The following is a 15,592-nucleotide window of genomic DNA, read 5'->3' on the forward strand; positions in this document are numbered from 1 at the left end:
TCTGGTACTCCATTCGTTTTTCCTCTACGACTTTACGAGCATTACGTGCAGACTGTCAGGTCGGGCGAATTGTGTGTCTTCAAACTACGAGCACAGAGCACTATCTTTTCAGTGCAAGTCGCTTTCTTCTTCAAGGCACGGGGCTAAAGAATAGACTGTACCGTTGCGTAGCCGGCGTATATTACTAGCGACATTGCAATGAGAGGCCAGAAACGAAGCGACCAACAATTAATATTTGGTTGCGTTCCATCAGTCTCTTCGTTGCGTAATCGATCGCCATTGCGTTGGCAATTTATTTAGTGCTGATTGCAATCGGACATCAACCTTTGTTTATGCGTTAGGTGCCGCGCTCTGCAAGTCCATTCGGCTCTACGAAGAAGAACTGGCAATCAAACTTGTCAACGTCCATCGCAAATAAACATCCATATCTTCCTCCCGTCGGCATTTCTCACTTCCCGTTCCGGGGCACTTGACCAACCGCAGCGCAAAAAAAAAAGGAGTATTTGCCGGCACCCCAGCAGCAGCGTGTCGCTTCGGCAGAATAGCGTTTCTCCTTCCTCTGAAACTGAAGGGCAGCAAGATTTTGCTTGGATCGCACTTGACTGCGGAAGCTATCGTTTTTCCATCTGCGGCAGTAAAAGCAACGCCACACCGAACATGGGTTATGCTTTGTACCGGGCGACTTGTTAATGACAAACTCTGGAGTACCCTGCTGCATCATCGTGCGTGCTTTCGTGCTCGACCTGCTCTAGTTAAGACTCACAACGAAAGTCCGTTTGGTAGGGTACCTAAAGTCGTACACGCCATGGCGACGCCGGTACAAAACAGGCGAAACACAAGTGTACGCTCGCCTAACTCTGGCGAGGCAACACAGTTGCCCCCGAACTACACACGCCTATGCCCGCAGCTGAAGCCGGAAACACCAAAACGAGCAGAGCAGAGTCATACATTGATACATACGGCCGAAACATCCCAAAACAAGCAGAGCAGAATCACACGCGGTGAAACCGAGCCGGATAGGCACGAATTTTCTGCCCTCCCCCAAAGGCCAAAACAGAGGGAGGTTAATTGCTGTGATGTCTGTTTGTGTGCTGCGTACCGCGCGGTTGTCGCACGGCACGGCGCCCGTTCTTATCCACTCCGACGCGGTGACGGGGAGCCGAATCGGGGGTTGGGGCCAGACTCCAGAGGCCACGCGGCCCAACCGGTGTTGGCAATCTCCTTGTCCCCGTCGATCCACGTCGACCAGGTCAAGCCATTATCCCCATCTCCCTCCTTCTTCTTCCCCTGCCACTAGCTCTATTATTATCACGCGTTGCCCCCATCCTTTTTCTCCTTTCCCCCATTCTTCCGTCCGCCTCCACCGCCCTCCTCTCCTCGGAGATATCCGATTCCAATTCGAAGGAACCCCGGAAGGGCTAACGAAGGGGAAGGGGATCCCAGGGCGTCTAATCGGCTCGCGGGCATGGAGATCTCGTTCGAGGCGTGGGAGGGGGTGCAGCGGCACGGCCAGGACATCGCGGACCGCCTCGCGCAGGGGTTCACGGGTCTGCTCCAGGCGCCGCCGCAGTTCCCATGGCCGCCTGTGTCGCACAAGCGGATGCCCTTCGAGATCGACCTCCCCGTCGTCCCTTTCGGGGCCGGCCGCGGCCACGGCCAGGGCCACGGGAAGGACTTCTTCCCTACCGCAGCCGTCGCCTCCGTCATCGACATCGGCGGGAGGCTCGGCCAGGCTGGCGTGGAGATTGGGACCTCCGTCGGCGGGGCCGTGCAGCACGCCGTTCGCCATCTGCCCGTGCCGTTTCGGAACGGCCAGATCCGGCGCCGCAAGCTGCCGCCGCCCCCTTCTGCCGCCGTCGGTGATGGGGCCGTGGGGCTCGCGTTGGAGAGGGCTGCGGACAGGTGCCCCCTCGAGGCGGCTGCCGCTGCTGCAGCCGCAGCAACTGGAAGTGCTGCCGCATCGACCGCCAGTGGTGTCGCGGGCGGGGACGACTTGGACGAAGAGGACGACGGATATGGCTGCGAAATCGGAACCCTTGGAAAATTTAAGAAGGCGAAGGTACGATTGAACTCCTATCTCGATTCTCGATTTCGGGAGGGTTTGCATCTAAATTTTGTCGGCACAACCTTAATTTAGGGTTTCCTCCTGTTGAATTCGATCTCTTTCGGAGGAACTCCACACATCAATTGATACTCTGTCGGCATGATTTTGTACTGAAGTGCTTCTAGGCAATAAACTCACAGCTGTGATTAACATACTTAAGCTAAACCTTTGCATGCCACCTTCATTAATACCATGACACAACATTACGCTCAGCTCTTCTCTTTTTGAACATTCAGGGTACTGTAAATATGTCAGCGACATATAATACCAGGAGTCACGACGTTGAGAGTTCTTTTGTTGCACGTGGAGACCTCTGGAGGCTAGAGGCATCACGCAGTGGTTCAACTTCTGGAAATGATACTTCACCCCTTTATCTTGTCCAGTTGGGGCCGTTACTATTTGTTCGTGACTCCACCCTCCTCTTGCCTGTTCATCTGTCAAAGCAACACCTGCTGTGGTATGGTTACGATCGCAAGGTACTCATATCCTTTCCGTTTGCCTTCTCCCAGCATGTTATATCATTCATTATTCCTATTGAGCTTATGTTTGATGGAAATTCATGGCATCTTTGTTTTTCATATGCTTCTTATTTGTCCTGAATTCTTACTATAAAGGATTTATATGCAGAATGGAGTGCACTCCCTCTGTCCAGCTATTTGGTCAAAACATAGGAGATGGCTGATGATGTCGATGATGTGTCTTAATCCAGTAGCTTGCGTAAGTGTGCTGTACTTCATTGAGTTTTCTCTGTACTTAATTATTCTCATATGCGGTTACTTGTTAGACTCAGTCTATTATATAAACTGTCGTTGGTAATATTGAGTTGGAGAGTGGCGTGCTTTTCTTCCATTGTGTAGATTCGCTACTTAGCCTATAGTGCCACGGTTCTGTGATTGTAGGGATTACATATCTCCTTGTTATATACTAATATGTGATAAAAAGTCTGTACAGTTGACATCTTTGGGTCTTGATTCTATCTACGTAGCAACCAGTGGAGCAATAGATCTGCACAACTACTGTTCCGTTTTTTTTGTTTTTGATGTGTAGCCAGTATAATTGGCAGTGGATCATGCTTCAAAACTACTAACTAACACAACTTAATAATTACATTTTTTTATTGAAGGTTGATATTGTCTAGTACAGTAACATGTTTTTTGGTTTCAGTCCTTCATGGATCTGCAGTTCCCGAATGGGCAACTAACATATGTTGCTGGAGAGGGGATAACAGCTAGTGGTTTTGTTCCATTATTTGGTGGGTTGCTTCAAGCTCATGGGAAATTTCCAGGCGAAACACGGATGAGCTTCTCCTGCAAGGTATTTCCAGCTTATTTCCCTCCCTTAGTCATTTGTGATATCAATCTTACTATATTACTCTGCCAATTGTTTATGATAATGAGTTGTGAGCTAGTCCTGCGAGGTAGCAGGTCTGCTGCCATTTCTGAAAGAATTGTGCTAGTGCCTGGTAGAATAATGATGATATGCTTATTTCACCGCTTTCTGATTAGAAATCTGTCATAATAGTGAGTTGATTATACGTTTAGGGTTGCTGGTGGGGGAATGCGATAATATTCATGGGTTCGTATTTTCATATTTGTCCGGGTTGTTCATGGGTTCGTATTTTCATATGTTTGGTCATATATTACTGTCTTATTCGAGTTCCTTTTATGAGCTAGTCTCCGTCTGTATGATTTATTCTGTTACACTAAACTTTCACATTCTTAGGTGTGACTTTTATCTGTCTTAGTTTGCTTGCATTGTGTTTATTCAATGTTGTTAAGACTGATTGCCTTACTCTTCTTTTTTTCTACTTTAAAGAACAAGCGAGGCACAAGGTTCACACCTATGTTTCAGTGGCCTGACAAGTCTGTTTCACTTGGAGTAACTCAAGCCCTGGCATGGAAAAGATCTGGTCTTATGGTGAGGCCCAGTGTACAAGTCAGGTAATTCACAATGGACCTGTGGTTACAGTGCAATGTTTGTTGTCCTTACACTCTAGAGATCACAAGAAGGCATATGCAGACGTCACTGTTCAACACTGCACTGGTAGCTTAGTTCTTTGCATTGCATCTTTTTAACAATTGTCTTTCTGTTCCAGTGTATGCCCTACATTCGGAGGAAATGATCCTGGGGTGCGCGCAGAAGTCATTCATTCGTTAAAGGAGGAACTGAACGTAATGTGTGGCTTATCTTGCTCAAGACATCCATCAGCTTTTACTGCTCTTTCTGTAAGTCTTCCTTTCTAAACAAAGCTCTGATTGGTTCTTATGATTGCTGTTTGGTTCTAACTGAACCTAGATGTAGTTCAGTTCTAACTGAGCCTATATACTGCAGATTGGGCGATCTAAGTGGAATGGTCAAGTGGGCAGTTCTGGAGTTGTAGTCACCTTGGAAACACCCCTTAATAACATTGGAAGGCCATCTTTATCTGTTCAGCTGAATGGTGGTTTTGAGATTTGATGTCTTGCGCGTAGTTGTACATATGACTGTACATATGACCACCACTAATTTGGAATGCTCCGTACTAACGGCTACGTGGAAGTGAGATGCAGCTTGTTTTTGTTGCCATAGGTCTCCAATCTACTGCTTTCACACACACAGTTAGAGACTTACATATTTCTCCTAGAGATTGTGACGAAGTGGCCAAGCAGCTCAAGCGCTTTCTTCTAGAAGTTAGAGAAAGGAAAGCTGTGAGCTGGTAGTTGGAGAGGCTGTGAATTGCTATCATGTGGTCATTCAAAAATGTTTGAAGAATCTCTTTTGGCACAAGACTGACAAATTGGATAATTGTGGATGTCGAAATTATCTGCCAATTTTGTTAATTGTGCTAGATTTTGTCTCCACCACAACTGATTGTGAAACAAGCAGCATTGTTGAGAACTGAGACAAAGACAAACTTTGATGGATGGCATTGATGTGCATTTTTGTTTCTTGCACTCTTCTATTGCCTGTAACGCTCGCTGTAGACATGGCTTTATGGTACTGGCAAATTGTTTCTTCTTTTTTTCGCGATCAAAATCATATGGTGTCTGGTTATCACACCGACACAGCAAAAGAAGATAAGTAACTTATGTCGTACCCCGGGGCTTAAGACATTGGGATGTGAGGCACCTCCTTTCAGATTCGGCAATGGGTGGTGAGGATCGCTTCGGCGATCGCGAGGCCAATGACGAGCGTATGATGCACAAGTTCGTTTACCCAGGTTCGGACCACCTTGAGATGTAAAATTCTACGTCGTGCTTCTGAGGTTGTATTAGCCAATAAATAAGTGCTTTATAGGTTGCCAGGGGAGTCCTGGGCGCTCTCTCCCCTTTTGCTAAGCGGCTACTTGTTATTTCTGGGCTAAAACTAGAAAGAACCGAACTCTAACTCCACTGAAGTGCAATCTAGAGAGAACCTAACCACCCGACCGTTGGCACTGGTCCTCTTATTATACCTAAGGGAATACCACAGGTGTCTCGGTGCATGGGGGACAAGTGTCGACCAAAGACCCTAGGAAGCTTGCCCTTGCTGAGCTGGCATGCATGCATGGCAGAAAGCATTGTACCTGGGGCGGTACGTGTCTTGGATTCACCGAGAGCCACTCACTATGGGCTGACTTGACAAGAAACCACCCTTCTGTCGGAACATTTAATGCTTGCTTGTGTCATACTCCACACGCTGACCAGCCCTGCTCGCGGGGAGCCTGCCGGGCGGCCATGTGGCGTCAATGCCCTGCCTGCTGGGTACCGGCCCTGTGGTAAGTGCCTGCGTCAGGGAGCGCTCTCCCGGCAAGTGACCTTTCCGGGGGACGTCCTGACGGAGATTCTCTTGTTGTCTTGAGGGGTGACCCCCGCAGCCCGGCTAGTCCTGCCGGGCCGATGACTTCCCGGGCAGCTCGGACGGTGCTGCCCAGGGTGCTGCCCTTGCCGGGGGCAAGTGAGGCGACCCACGCGTTAAGGAACGATGGTACCGCGGGTGCCATTGATGCGACAACTTATAAATGGTTGATCTGGTAATTTTGTCACGTCTGTTCTCGCAACTATTTGAATCTACAATCTACCTGTTGAAGGGTAATATTCTGGAAAACAATAAAGTACAAAAAATGAATAAGCTGTCATGATTTGGTTAATCTCACAGGTCACTTGAACAAAAATATTTGCACAAATAGTTCCTTGAATGTAGTAACCTAGAGAAGTTCCGTACAAGATGTGAAAATTGTTCCAATGGAGCGAAGCAATTTATATGAACTTTTCTGGTATTCTTTGGTTATCCAAGATTCCAAGTAGCCTGTATGAATACTACAAACTGGCGAAGTTAAAGAACGAGGTTATTCCCTTAATTTTTCCTCTTGGAACAAGCACACTCTACATGGTGTAAAGTTTAGGAAGCGTTGAACCCTTTGCCTCGGGCCGCATCTCTTTATATATCATTGCCAAATTGGCTGTTACAACAGATACAACTTGATCTACAAGTTAAACACCGTAACCCTTAACTTCACGGGTTGGTGGGATTACAATCCTGATTAGAACCGAAGGCTAACAACTAGCTAACCGAAAGATTTTCTGTTTAACATTCCCCCTCAATCTCAACGTATACTTGATAGATTGAGATTGTGAACAAATTTATTGAGTAGTGCTACTGGCAGCGCCTTTGTGAAGCCATCTGCAAGCTGGTCTCCCGAAGGAATGAACCGAATCTCCAATTTCTTCTGTGCGACCTGCTCTCGTACAAACTGGAAGTCAATCTCTATATGTTTAGTTTTGGCATGAAATATTGGATTTGCGGATAGATATGTAGCTCGCAAATTATCACACCATAGGCATGGAATTTTCACTTGAGGAATCCCTAACTCTTTCAGAATTGACTGCACCCATATAATTTCCGCAGTTACATTTGCAAGAGCCTTATACTCAGCTTCTGTGCTGGACCTGGATACTGTGGCTTGCTTTCTAGCACTCCATGTGATCAGATTTCCATCGAGGAAAATTGCAAAACGTCCTATAGGTTTTCTGTCATCTGCACACCCTGCCCAATCTGCATCAGAGAAACCACTAAGTAGCAATGATTGTGATTTCTTGAATGTCAAACCTAGGCTCATGGTTCCACTGATGTAGCGCAAGATCCGCTTAACTGCTGACCAATGATCCGTGGTTGGTGAGTGCAGGTATTGACATACTTTGTTTACTGAAAAAGCAATGTCCGGCCGGGTGAGAGTTAAGTACTGCAGAGCGCCCACAACACTTCGGTATCTTGTAGCATCATCATCACCGAGTGGATCACCTGCATATGCTAAAAACTTCTCCGTAGAGGAAAGTGGCGTGGGACAGGGCTTACAGACCTTCATACCTGTCCGAGCTAGCAAATCTTCGGTGGGTGAGAAGTAGATCACCATGATTCCCCCTGACTTCGATACCCAAGAAATAGTGCAACGCCCCAAGAACTTTGAGGGCAAATTCGCTGCGAAGATCTTGGAAGAGAGCCGAGATAGCTTGCTCAAAGGAACTTGTGACAATGATATCATCAACATATATAAGAACAAAGATAGCGACACCTCCTTTGTGGAAGATAAAAAGTGAGGTGTCCAACTTGGAGGGAATGAAGCCAAGTCGTTGAAATTGAGTGCTGAGCCGAGAGTACCAGGCTCGTGGAGCTTGTTTGAGGCCGTATAGTGCTTTCTCCAGCTTGCAGACGTGTCCAGGAAGAGCATTGCTTACATATCTTGGAGGTTGCTTGAGATACACCTCCTCTTCCAGAACGCCATGAAGGAACGCGTTCTTGACATCCCATTGTCGTAGGCACCAGCCCTTGTGAACAGCAAGTCAGCAACGGAGAGCCCAATACGAATAATAGCATCTTTAATAACAGGACTAAAAGTGTCTTCATAATCAATGCCATAACGCTGTTTGAAGCCTTTAGCAACTAGGCGAGCTTTATAGCGGTCAACGGAGCCATCAGACTTACGCTTGACACGATAGACCCATTTGTAGTCGATGATATTTTTACCTTCCAGAGGATACACTAGATGCCAGGTTTGATTTTTCTTTAGAGCATCATATTCCTCATCCATAGCACGTTTCCAATTTGGATCGGCTAGGGTTGTGACCAGATCTCCTGGTTCATCTTTCGTGCACACCATACCATAGCGAACAATGCCGGGGAAGAGCTTCTTCAGCTGGATGACACCATGTTGTAGACGTGTGCGTGGGCGAGTCGGTGCAGAAGGGGCCACAGGGGCAGGCTGCACAGTCGATCCGGGAGAAGACGCAACGGCCGAGGATGATTCGGTCGGCTCGTCCGCATCTGACGGGCCCTCAGGTGCGCCGGATACTTCCTGGGCCGCGGGAGAAGGCCCATGACGTGGCGAGCTCTCGTTCACGGAAGAAGGCGCAGATGGATCGCCGCTGCCTGTATTCGCCATAGGGGAGCCCAGGGAGTTGTTTTCTGCACCAAATTCTTCAGAAAAAACATGAGCATCATCAGGGTGGTTAGTATGATCATTAGCATGTGGTTGTGCACTGTTGATCCCCAATATTCCTAGAGATGGTGGAAGGAGGAGAATCTCTTCTCGAAGTCTTGCACCGGCATTTTCACGGAGGGCAGAAAAAGGAAAAACGACTTCATAAAAAATCACATCTCGTGAAATATAGACTCTCCCGGTGGAAATATCAAGACACTTAAAGCCTTTGTGTCGAGAGCTGTATCCAAGAAAGGTACACTGCTTTGAGCGAAATTCCAATTTTCTGGAATTGTAAGGCCTAAGATGTGGCCAACATGCACAACCAAAGATCCGAAGAGAGGAATAATCAGGAGCTTGATGGAAGAGTTTATTTAGGGGAGTATCAAAATTGATTACTTTGCTAGGGAGCCTATTTATGAGATAGGTGGCAGCAAGAAAAGCTTCATCCCAATATTTTAATGGCATGAAGGCTTGGGCTAGAAGGGCTAGCCCCATCTCGACGATATGTCGGTGTTTGCGTTCTGCGGAGCCGTTTTGTTGATGAGTATGGGGACAGGAGACATAGTGAGCAATGCCAATTTTCTGAAAGAATTCATTTAGTTTATGATACTCACCCCCCCAATCAGTTTGCATGGAAATTATCTTGCAATTGAATCTCCTTTCAAGTATTGCTTGGAAATTCGCAAAGACAAAGAAAACATCAGATTTCTTTTGAGAAGATAGATCCATGTAAATTTGCTATAGTCATCAATAAAGCTTACATAGTATGTAAAATTTCCAAAAGAGGTACGTGCTAGTCCCCAGCATCTGAGAACACAATTTCTAGTGGAGAAGTAGACACACTAGTAGATATAGGGTATGGTAATTGATGACTTTGGCTCTTTGGCACGAATCACAAACTGACTCTATAGAAGATTCATTGGAGCAAGAAAGCTCATTATTTCTAATCACACGCCTAACTATCTCAAGAGATCGATGACCTAGACGATGATGCCATCTAGTAGAAGAGGGCTTCGAGACTGCAAAAGCTAACTTTGTTGGGGTAGAAGATGATTGTAGCGGTTCGAAGGGATAGAGGCCTCCTTTGCTTCTAGGGTTATGTATGACCCTCCTCGTGGCCTGATCCTTGACAAGGAAATAGTTAGGGTGAAGCTCAACAAAAGTATTGTTATCAGATACAAAACGATTAGTTGAGATAAGACTTTTTGAGGCTTGCGGAACATGGAGCACGTTTGTGAGATGGAGATTTTTATGGGGAGTGGAAAAAACAGTGCTACCAACATGACTAACGGTCATACCTGCTCCACTCGCTGTGTGCACCTTCTCGCTGCCGTTATACTTGTCTCTCACGGTGAGCTTGTCGAGTTCCCCAGTGATGTGGTCGGTGGCGCCACTATCCATGTACCAGTTCGAGTCAGTGCCATAGTTGGTCGTTGCAGAACCGGCACTATTGCTGTAGGGGACGAAGTTCTCATCGTAGCGGTGCCAGCATTCAAGCACCGTGTGGCCGTACTTCTCGCACAGCTGACATTGGGGACGATCACGGTTGTTCCCGCGCCCCCCTCCTTGGCGCTGATTGCTGCCAGGTTGGCCGCGGCCTCGGCCACCATTGCCGTTGCCGCGACCATCTCTTCCTCCTCGGCCGCGCTGGTTGTAGTTGCTGCGACCCCCTCGGACGACTACATTTGCCGAGGATTGGAAGTTGTTGCCGTTGCCCGCCTGAAGCATCTCCATCCTGGAGTCGAAGTTGACTACCTGAGAATAGAGATCACTGATCGACACCTTGTCAGATCGGCTAAGAGCAATAGTGACAGATGTCACCAAAGGATTATAGTCCATATCAAGTCCTGCAAGCAGGTACGATATCAAGTCGTCGTCATCGAGGGTTTTTCCTGCAGACGCCAGCTCGTCCGCGTATGCCTTCATCTTGCTGAAATAATCAGCAGCCGACATCGTGCCTTTCTTGAAGTTGGCCATGGTCATCCGGATGTTAACCACCCGTGCCTTGGATTGGGAGGAGAACATCTCCTCAAGCGCCTTCCAGACCTCACGAGAACTGGTGAAGGACGCTACCTGCGGCAACACCTCCTTGGAGATGGAGTTGAGCAGGAATCCCAGCAATTGCTGGTCTTGCGCTATCCATAGCGCGTAGGCGGAGTTGGGGACCTTCTCGGTCAGATCGCCTTTTTTGATCTCTAGCTTCTCCGGTGGTGCGACGAGGGAACCGTCGAGGTAGCCAAAGAGCTGTGCCCCACGGATCGGGGCCGTGGCCTGCGCTTTCCAGAGAACATAGTTCTCGTGCGTAAGCTTCTCCGAGACCTGCTGATTGAGAATCGGAGAGGAGGAACTATATGCCATCTATTCTGTGGATGTATGAAAGAGGTGGCTCTGATACCATGTAAAGTTTAGGAAGCGTTGAACCCTTTGCCTCGGGCCGCATCTCTTTATATATCAATGCCAAATTGGCTGTTACAACAGATATACAATTTGATCTACAAGTTAAACACCGTAACCCTTAGCTTCACGGGCTGGTGGGATTACAATCCTGGTTAGAACCGAAGGCTAACAACTAGCTAACCGAAAGATATTCTGTTTAACACATGGAAGCACAAAGTTTTTGTAATAAACGGCCTTCGATGAAATAGCGAGTATTCGGTATAAAAAGATGATTTCCGCACCCACAGAAAAATGAAAAAGAACTGGTGTAGCTGCTTGTCAGAGTTCGCGGCGGTTATTAACCCAATCAAGCAAGTGTCTTTGTGCTGCCATAATGTTTTGTGTTGATCCTTCCTGTGTTAAACGACCTTCAATGCTTGCTGTTACGAGTTCTAATTGCTCGAAAGAAAACCGAGCTTCGGTAACAGGCTAATCGCCGATATAAATAAACACTGAGCTGGTGAAAGCACGTTCCATTCCCTGATCGAGGCTGAACTCGACCAGAAGAGGTCTACAGCAAAGGTCTCCTCAAGGGCACTACTCAAGTTAGCCATGGATATCGTTCCTTCCATCTTGCTGCCGCTTCTTCTCATTTCCTCGGCCGCCGCCACGCCCTCTGCCATTTCCCCCGCCGTGGCCCCTGCCGCCGACGAGCACGCCTCCGGCTCCGACATTTACATAGTCTTCGTCAGCCGCGCCGACTACGTCGATTCCCTGGACTACGACGTCTGGCTGCTCGCCTCCGTCGTCGGAAGGTTGTTTGTGAGAGCAACAACGTTTCTGCGTCCATGGCGCACAGGGGCATCGACGCCGTCTTTCTTTCTCCCTGTGCTGACCTTTTCTTCTTTTTGTTCTCTACAGCACGGAGGAAGCCAAGACGGCGATTGTGTACCACTACAGCGGTCTCGGGTTCGCGGCGAGGCTCACGGGCAACCAAGCCGACAAATTGTCAAGTGAGCACGGCTGATTTATTCCACTCAGTTTCTTATACTGTTATATAAGTTCTATGCATTCAGAAAGTTGGTGTCAGTTGACTGTTGGTGCTTGCCTGGATCAATCTTCTTTGCGGGCAGGAAGATCGGTTTTTATAGGGCCCGTTTTTTTAACCTCGGTCTTCTTGCGCTGCAGAGAAGGAGGGCGTTGCGACCTTCAAGGACAAGACATATTATTACGACGGTCGCTTGCCTCGATTCTATGAAGAGAACATCTGATGATCCAAACTAAGTTCACACGCCTCATTTGCAACATATTATTACGACCAATTTCTGTTTGTGTAAGGATCTATATACAAGTACGTGTTACACCGTAAAAAAGAAGAGTATGGAAGTTCATAGCACTATTAGAATATAAAGCACGGAGTGAGATAAAATGATCATTTAGAATGTACTCCAGTTATACAGTTCTTTTTTTTAGACGAAGGAGCCTTGCTCCCGTCATACAGAAGTTCAGAATGAGGTTCGGTCGAAGTCTTCCTCACAAACATAAAAACAACAGTTAGATTGCAGCCTCCAGCTAGCATACACTACCAAACAGAAAAGAACAAGCACGCCTGTGCTTAACATAGTTCTCAGCACCATATCCAAAAAGACCAACAGATTCAAGCATTAATCATCTACCTATTCAGAATTATATCCGTTGAGTATAAGGAACGAGTTCACATGTGTTTAAGGCGAACCAAATACTCCCTCCGTCCAACAAAAGATGTCTAAAGTTTGTCAAAATTTGAATGCATCTAGACATGAATTAGTGTATAGATGCATTTAAATTTAGTCAAACTTGAGATCTCTTTTGTTGGACGGAGGAAGTAGTACCTATTGTTCAACCATTTGACAACTAGAAACATCAGCCCATCTCAAATTCCAAAGTCGCCCTAATATAACCAAATTAAAAAAAAAATCTATGCGTCAACTCTTCTAGCCACCCAACGAGGACTTGTTAAACCTCATAAAGGTTACTGTAATAATCCCTCTTGTAATCCTCGTCGTGGCATATATAATGATGGTTACACGGCAGCTGATGCTTGAAGAAGACGAAACGGGCGTCACTCGAAACCCGGCTGTCGAAGCACAGGAGCTCATGCTGGTTCCCGACCCATTCTTCGCTCGGGGCCTTGCCGTAGTCTGCTCTGCCTGTATCGTCCATGCAGTGGAATTCCATGGTCTTGAGGAACCTACTCCTCCCGTGGAAGAACTTGGCCATCTCCATCTGCCAGTCGTGCCCTCTGTAAACCTCCAACACCACCTTCTCGAGGTGGTTGTTGATGCAGGGAACGGATCTCAGCACGTCCCAAGAGCCCGGCACCTCGTCCTCATCAACCCCGGACCAGGACTCGGACTGTTACAAGAATTTCAATCGTGTCACTCACACCGATGGAAATATGGCATCCATGCATAATGAATACAATGCAAGGGACAGCGTGTGGCGTATATGTAAGGACAGTACATGGACCAGGATAATATTGTACCTTGATGTAGAGCGTCTCCAGGCAAGGGAACAGCTTGAGGAGCTCCATGAACCAACCGATAAACCCCTCAATCGTGTAATACCCTCTGGTCATGTAGCTCACCGAGACGGCCAGCGTCTTCATGCTTGGCATTGTCTTCACATAATTTCTTACTTCCTGCAGGGTACATTCATTTGAATTATCTGGTCTATGCCCTGTAATATCCTCGATTCAAAATGTAGGATGTATTTTGACCTTTCAAATTTATACTCTGGTTGATAGTTAATCTAATAATATACCCTCTGTGTTGTAATAAATGAAATTCTAGATATTGGCATGACCTCCAACATGTATCTTTCATAGAGAACATTAGGAAGATTATAAGATCTTATATTATGAAAATATTTTTCACGATAAATTTAGTGATACAGTACCAATCTAAATGTTTTCAGACATAACGAAGTCAAATTTGGGAACGTTAGAATGCATGGTGAAAATAGATACCACTGGATTCATAATCAAAAGCAATTTCTCCTAATCGTGATTTCGTACCTAAACTATTATACACAAATTGTATGGAATTTATGGTCAGAGTTCAAAATTAGTCCCTTAATTACCGTGAACTTCCTTGGCGGTCTAATCTCTTCGTCTTCGTCTTCATCATCGTCTTCGTTTTCAGCTTCTACTTCCTTTATTGACAGCAACTCCGTGCCTCCAATCTCAATTGTGTGGAGCATGCTGAGGTAACCTAAGAACTCCAGCTTCGGAGCGTGCTTGACCTCTATATGCACTTTTCTGAGGTGCATGAAGTTGCCGAGCACCCGCTCCAGGTTAGGAGCGTCCTCGATGAAGAGCTCATCAAAGTCGCCGTGGCTGTTGAGGACCTTGAGGCTCCGAGACCGGATACGAAGGCAGCCGCAATTGCTCACGCCATTCATCTCCAGGTGCTCCAGAGCCGTGCACTGCGAGAGCAGGGACTCCACCGACTCATCGGAGATCTTGACGGCGGAGAGTTCGATCTTGGTGAGGCGGGCGAGGGGGGACGCGGCTGCCTCGGTGACGTCAGGGAAGGCGCCGGAGATCACCCGGAGGTGCTTCAGGGAGGCGCAGGCGAGGATGGATTCCGGGATCGCCTCCCTCCTCTCTTCGAATTGGAGGACGAGTTCCTCGAGGCCGCGGTTCGCCAGATCCTTGAGCCAGCCGTCCAAGGGGGCGCTGCCTTGGTCGGCGCGGAAGCGGAGCCTGCCGGCACTAAAGGAGCGCACGAGAGCGGTGGGGTGGGTGGCGAGGATGGAGTCTACGACCTTGACGACGTTGCGCCTGGGGGCTCTGAAATCGAGGAGGGTGGACGGAAAGAGGTGGCGCCAGCGAGAGGCGAGCGCGGTAGACCTGGCCGCTTCGTCGATCGGCAAGAGGGAGAGGATGGCCACCAGGATGCTGTCCGGGACGTCGCTGAGACGGTCACGGAGGAGGGCGTCGCCGACCGCCGCCGCCATCTCCGTCGACTTTTTGGTGTGATCCTAGGTATTGCAATGTCTGGGTTCGGGCGCAGTTGTAGATCGGCTAGCTAGCTAGGAAGCCTGGGGTTTCAAGGCCTGATCCGTCCAGCGTTCCAGAAGAAAAGAAAGGCCTGATCCGTTGCGTTCCACGAGAGGCCTAATCCATCCAGGACTCACGTTAGGAACTACTCCGTCCAGCGTTCCAAAAGAAGCATGGGATTTAAGCCTTTAAGGCGTATAAAAGTCTAATCCGTCCAGCGTTCCAAAAGAAAGGCCTAGTCCATTTAGCGTTCCACGAGACTACAGGCCTAATCCGTCCAGGACTCTACAAGTAGAAACCAGGAACCAGGAATGGGCCTGGACAAGAATGTCCGTGGCGCCCAGCCCATTTAATCACGTCCGTTGCCCTAAAAAACAATTAATCACGTCCGCCGTCACCCAGGGCCAGGGACGTGACAAATTTATTCATGGACAACCATGGCAGTGGACGGCTTCGACGCGAGGTGATGGCGAAGGAAGGGAAGAAGACGAAGGTGTTTTATGATTTTTGTTTCTTGTTCGTAGTCAAGGCAGAATAGGAGAGATGATTTATTAGGGGGTGAAGTATAAAAACTGAAACTTATAAGATAAAATTGCAAAGGTCATGAACGGGTTTAAATAAAAATTTCAAATCT

The 15,592-nt window shown here is 47.7% G+C and overlaps 2 protein-coding genes and 1 pseudogene across 2 annotated transcripts; 1 reads left to right on the forward strand and 2 right to left on the reverse strand.

Annotated features, from left to right (window-relative positions):
- Positions 1-1,285: 1,285 nt before the first annotated feature.
- Positions 1,286-5,045, forward strand: LOC100836957. Its single transcript, XM_003569678.4, has 7 exons — positions 1,286-2,059; positions 2,341-2,580; positions 2,732-2,821; positions 3,269-3,418; positions 3,920-4,044; positions 4,200-4,329; positions 4,436-5,045. The coding sequence occupies exons 1-7, from the start codon at positions 1,466-1,468 to the stop codon at positions 4,559-4,561; spliced, it is 1,455 nt and encodes a 484-aa protein (XP_003569726.1). The 5' UTR covers positions 1,286-1,465; the 3' UTR covers positions 4,562-5,045.
- A 5,234-nt stretch (positions 5,046-10,279) lies between these two features.
- LOC112271256 lies at positions 10,280-10,427 on the reverse strand (annotated as a pseudogene).
- Positions 10,428-12,475: 2,048 nt separating this feature from the next.
- LOC100836444 (F-box/FBD/LRR-repeat protein At1g13570) lies at positions 12,476-14,994 on the reverse strand. The gene is made up of 3 exons (XM_014898783.2): positions 14,037-14,994; positions 13,441-13,596; positions 12,476-13,310 (listed from the first exon to the last, which is right to left on the reverse strand). Exons 1-3 carry the CDS (start codon positions 14,913-14,915, stop codon positions 12,912-12,914), a joined length of 1,434 nt encoding a protein of 477 aa, XP_014754269.1. The 5' UTR covers positions 14,916-14,994; the 3' UTR covers positions 12,476-12,911.
- Between the last annotated feature and the right edge of the window lie 598 nt (positions 14,995-15,592).

Source organism: Brachypodium distachyon, chromosome 2, assembly GCF_000005505.3.
Source record: "Brachypodium distachyon strain Bd21 chromosome 2, Brachypodium_distachyon_v3.0, whole genome shotgun sequence".
Taxonomy (NCBI): domain Eukaryota; kingdom Viridiplantae; phylum Streptophyta; class Magnoliopsida; order Poales; family Poaceae; genus Brachypodium; species Brachypodium distachyon.